The 5,825-nt window shown below is 33.9% G+C and overlaps 1 protein-coding gene across 1 annotated transcript in view; it reads left to right on the plus strand.

The window, feature by feature from the left end:
* Positions 1-5,598, plus strand: part of LOC118749403 (acetylcholine receptor subunit beta-like 1) — a 16,959-nt gene extending 11,361 nt beyond the window's left edge. Inside the window, exons 5-6 of the mRNA XM_036484231.1 lie at positions 4,654-4,953; positions 5,221-5,598. Of these exons, the coding sequence (XP_036340124.1) occupies positions 4,654-4,953; positions 5,221-5,385 (465 nt within the window). The 3' untranslated portion in view covers positions 5,386-5,598. The remainder of the gene's footprint in view (positions 1-4,653; positions 4,954-5,220) is intronic.
* Positions 5,599-5,825: the final 227 nt, after the last annotated feature.

Consider the following 5,825-nt stretch of genomic DNA (forward strand, 5'->3'; position numbering starts at 1 on the left):
AAAAATGAAAAGAAGCAGGAACGCAGGAAGCGTTAAAGTGGTGCGATATTTTAAGGCGCGTAGTTGCGAAGTTAGAAGACTTCGTTGGGAGAACAGCTGCGGTGTTCAATTGGAAGATTCTTCCCGCGTCATTTCAACGCGGTTTTATTACAGGCCCATTGCAGGCAAATATTTTTAAGCGCATGCGTTTATACTCAGGTACTGTTCCCTTGGCTTGGGAAGTTCCTGTGCCTGAAATGCCAGAAGCATACGAAAGTTCAAAGTTCAGAAGTGACAATATCATCTGTTGACGGGCCCATACATGATATCAGCAATTTTTAACAACTTAAATGGGAAAGAGATCTGTCATTTAAAAAATTTTATCAACAAATTGTTAGAGTTAATCCGCATATAAATTTGCAAGAAAACATTAAATCATTTGTTTATAAGTGCGGGATGTTTTTTAGAATTAACTATTTAAATCAGAAATTAAAGGCGAAAAAATATTGGGCGAATAAAAACAAATAAATTGTTTAAAATAGTTTAATAAAACACCGTTCATTTTATTTGCGTGGTTTCCTTTATGAGGCATTCGTTTCTGTCCATATGTATATGTGCATATAAAATGGCAATGCAATTAAAATTCTTTGAAGGTATATTGAAGTAATTCTTAAAATTAGTATACTTACATATCTTTGTTCATATGGAAAAGTAGCTTATGTCGAAAGGCTAGCTTTAGTATAAATCGGCATTCGCAGCATACAATTGCGAATGACTCACTGGCGCTAACAGTTACAACTTTTATTAAAAAAATCACTCTTTAACAATTATTTTTTTCCTTTTATTTAATTACTCTTTAAATAACCGTTATTTCTGAGTTTTATTTTATAAATCGAAAATAACAATTATTTTTGATTTTTATTTAAATAATCTGCAAATAATAGTTATTTTTGATTTTTAAATTATATGTCTTAAATAACAGTTATTGAAGACTTTTATTTATAAAAGTCATAAATAAAAATCAGTCACTGATCTTTTTTTTTTCAATCATACTTATAAAAGTCATTTGAATAAGTCGTAGTAAACTTTTGTTTTCAACACCTTATTAACTGCGAAAAATGTTATTGACTTTTATACGACGAACATTTCCTTCATAGCGAATTTTTTCATGACAGTTTTCATCAATAACTGTTATGTTCGGTCCCTGGTTCCGATACTAACAAGTCAATATTCTTGTTAAGTCTCATCAAAAATTCCTTGCCGTTGAAAGAATAAATAGAATTCCGCATTATACTAAAGTCAGCCTTACCACAAAAAAATTTGGCTTTATCTGCAGAATTACATGAAATATTATTATATCTAACCCTTTAAGAAATTTAGATATTAGGATATTGCTTTGATTTGGATCCTATTTATTGGAAATATGAACAAAGGAATGATTAAGAAGTAGCTTATGGTCAATGAAAGCACCATGGAAGCATAAACTTATTTCTGATAACGCTTGATGTAGTCACGAAGTCAAAATGTCCTAATTCTTGGAGCTCCTTGTTATAGTTTATAGAGAGATAAACAACTCGCTCTACTGCTGCTGGTGCGTTTCGCTCAGATTGGGCACATCCGTCCCGAGGCTGAAAATTGTCTGCCGAAAAGTTATTGGAACAAACAAACAACACCTTTGTGAAGTTACCATGTACTTGACCCGAAATATTCAGCTAATCGTACTAAATAATAGTGAAAATAATTGCATAAACAAATAGATTCTCTATGTGCATTACCTGTAATATGAGCAATTCACTTGCCTTCCGTTTTATATATGTATTACGAGCTTTTACCCGCCGGTTTCACCCCAAGTCTTTAAACAAATATGAAAAATACTTTATGTAAAGATGTTATGCTCTCTGCTCTAACTATAGCAGCATACGGTAGGACAGCTGTAAGCTTGCGTGTTATGGAATAAAATGCAATAATAATTTTTTGGAAAGTTATGACTGTGAGTTATGCCACGTCCCCTACTACAAAGTCATTTAAATATACCTTACTATAAGCATCTACCATAGATTTGTCTGCCTACCAAATTTCAAGTTCATGTGACTTATGGTTCCGAAGTTATAGTCGATTAAAAATTTGCAGTCCTATGGGAGGTGCCACGCCTTCTCGCAAAATTGACACCATATTTGCAAACAAAACCATACCTATAACCTTCCCGGGGTAAAAACAAATAAGTGTGCAAAGTTTCGTGCGATTCCGTATAGTGGTTCAAAAGTTATAAGGTAATAAACAAACAGACATTCACATTTATATGTATAGAAGATTTTGGAAATAAACCACTCGCTGTAAAATGATGCTCAAAATATATTTATTCAAATAATTTTTGTAATTATTTTCGAAATAATTTTTTATTTTTTATGTAAAAACCCACTTTTTAAATATGGTAGCTTCAATTTGAATGAAAATGTCAAAAGCACAGTTTACGTCAAATGGGAGCAATGGCGAATAAGAAGAAGAAGTGAAACTACCTTTTAATATTTATATCATGGGCAGTTCGGAATATGCGCTCTCTGGGAAGACAATACCTGTAATTATTGTACCATGATCGTATATTATATTTAAAAAACCAAATTTTTTTGGTCTTTGTCACTTTCATAAATGCCTATGGTACAATAATTACAGGTATTGTCTTCCCAAAATAAAAATACGCACATTCGTTTGTCGCATTTTTGGTTTGTCCATAGCTAAACGTTTGGTAATCTTGACTTATGCCAAAGTTTCAAGTTTGGCATCAGTAATGAAAACGGAATGTCAATCACCTGACACCAAACTTAGACGACAGACAGTCGTTGGCATACATTGCGATATCTGCATTTGGTCAGTTTTGGTGATGTAATGAAAACGCTTTTGACACCAAATGAACAGCTGTTAGTTGAGGCAGATTTTGATGTCAGTAATTTTGGCATAATGAAAACCAAGCATTATGCGATTGACAAACGAGCTCGATTTTTTTTTTAAACAGCCTTTATTTGCTTTGACTCGTGCATTTTCCTCTTTAAAATGCGCATAAGCGGCCGAACAAATGCACGAAACTTTTAGGAATAAACTCGGATCCGGGGAATTTTCGATGACAACACTGGTAAAAACGGCCAGCTGTTGTCTTTTGTAGCAAACAAAGCAGGCTAGTTTTGCGTCCGCGGTAGCCGAGTGGTAAGAGTTGCGGGCTACAAGCCTGTAGCTGCCAGGTTCGATCCTCGGTTGGAGCGATTGCGAAAAATTTGTTTGTTTTTAGTATTTATTTTATATATATATTTTATATCACATTTTTTTATTTCACTATTAGTTAATTTAAATTTTTGGAGTTGAAATTGATTGAAAAGTCAACAACAACAAACCGAAAGCAACGTAAAAAAATATAGAATTTATAAAAATGAATGAAAACGATGTAAATGAAAATTCTACTGGCCGTGGGACCCGAACCCACGACTTTGCGGCTCGTTTATCCGCATTACTGCCGCCTGTAAGGGTAAAATTATTATGTGCGTATGTGTGCCAGCCTGTATGCATATGCTTTGCCGTCTGTCACGGCTTTTCGATACAGTTTTTAGATTATAAAGCATCTGAAATGTTACTTATTTTTTATGAATTTATTTGTATAACTGGGATGTGTAACTATTTAGATCAATAAATACAATTCACTCTGAGTTAATATTTACTTAAATATTTATCGAAGTGCCGATTGTTCCTTTTTTATATTTTTAGTACATTCGATGCATCGAAAATATCGATTTTTGTTGCGATACATCGATATGCATCGATGGAGGATTTCGGAGCATTATATCGAAAAAACAGGGATGTGTTTTTTTGACTGACATCCCTAAGGGAAATGTAGGCCACACACAGTGATGCCAAATTTAGTCTGAAAGAAGAAAGTTGTAGAGTTGCTTTTTTCAAATAAAGGCGAAATTCGATTTTTTCTAGGAAAATTTGATTTTATCCGAATTTTAGCACTAAAATGTAATATATCCAAAATTCCCCACTTTGGAGCAAAAGTTCGATTAAAGGCCGAGTCTCAAAGCTTCGAATGACAAATTTACCCATCCCTAGTTCGTAGGTTTCTCTTAATTTTTTTGTCGGTAAAAAATTATAATTAAAAAAAATTTCATGACACAAGGGAAGATTTAAACCAGTACTTATGAAAACAAAAGAGTATAAATTTGAATTTAAGTTATTGACGGTGTATTTGCCCTCAAACTTTTATTCGTACGCTACTCGTAACGCTAATAAAGTTAGAAGGACGAAATTCGAGGATATGGTCATATGTATATTAATCCTTAACATATAATTTATTCAAATACAAAATATCGAAAATCTTTTAGAATATTCAGGGTTACAATATTAAAAGGACATTTCCAATACCTATTCGTCCTTGTGTACCAAAAAATTTAATATTTTCCAAATTCTATAGAATTTTCTCTTTTATTTATTTGTTGCTTTCGAATTATTCATATTCTTGGAGTTTCAAATTCGTAAAAAAAAAATTCGTCATAGAGCACTAAATTTTATTTTTGATGCAGAAACGTTCCAAGAGCATCTAGATGGATGGACTAAATTTGAAAAAAAAAACGCAAACTAAAAGTGCTAAATTTAATTTTCCATTTATCAGAAAGAAGATTAGAATCCTAGACTGCCCACATTCCCCAAATTTTTCTATACATCGCATTTAACATAAATATTTTTGTTTCTAGTGCGATTGGTGGCAAGCAATCCAAAATGGAGGTTATGGAGCTCTCTGATTTGCACCATCCCAATTGCAAAATAAACCGTAAAGTAAATAGTGGTGCTGAATTAGGAGGAATCGGCGACCAATGCAGGCGAGAGAGTGAGTCATCGGATTCGATATTGCTATCACCCGAAGCTAGCAAAGCCACCGAAGCAGTGGAATTTATAGCTGAGCATTTGCGAAACGAGGATCTCTACATTCAAGTAAGTTTTGTCGGCCGAGTTTAAAGCGCAGTTAGTCAACGACGTAGCGTAAGCGTAGGTTGACGTACGTAGCAGCATATCAAATTTACTGTTGATAGAGAGAGAGAGAAGCAACGGCAACGTCCCCACCATGCGGTGGTGAGTTTTCGTTAACACGCGAATTCCATAAGGTAGCTCGTGTCTGCGTCCACCTACGTCTACGTTACGTAGTTGACTGTTTGAGCTTTTAACTTTTCACTTCCAACTGGTTTGGTTTTTTTTTTGCAGACCCGCGAGGACTGGAAATATGTGGCCATGGTAATTGATCGTCTTCAACTATACATCTTTTTCATTGTTACCACTGCCGGCACAGTAGGTATACTAATGGATGCGCCACATATATTCGAGTATGTAGACCAAGACCGCATCATCGAAATTTATAGAGGAAAGTAGACGAGAAATTCATCACAAGAAAAAAAAAGCAAAATGCAATGCAAAAATTCATAATTGACAGTGCGGGTGTTTGCACTAATCCGTTGTTAGTGAATAAGCGATTAAGCAAATCATATTCATTGGAATCAAATACACGTACATAAGTACGAAAGTAATAAAAGGCCAATTAAAAAAATATTTCCAAGCTACTATTGCTCAGCAAGCGACAACTCATACCTAGTTTAAATTATTAGAATTGATTAATGTTTGTTTTGTAAATTTACGTTCAATGACAGTTAACAAGTTTATAATGTAAGTGCAATGCTTCAGAGTGTAAGTTGAATTTGTTACATATTTTAATAGATGCATATACATATGCACACAATGCAGATGAATTTTCGGACTGTAGGTTTAACGAATTATAGTAAACTAGCAATTACCCGGCGTGCTTCGCTGCGCCA

This window comes from Rhagoletis pomonella, unplaced genomic scaffold, assembly GCF_013731165.1.
Source record: "Rhagoletis pomonella isolate Grant_MI unplaced genomic scaffold, Rhpom_1.0 Rhpom_scaffold_00001, whole genome shotgun sequence".
In the NCBI taxonomy this organism is placed as follows: Eukaryota; Metazoa; Arthropoda; class Insecta; order Diptera; family Tephritidae; genus Rhagoletis; species Rhagoletis pomonella.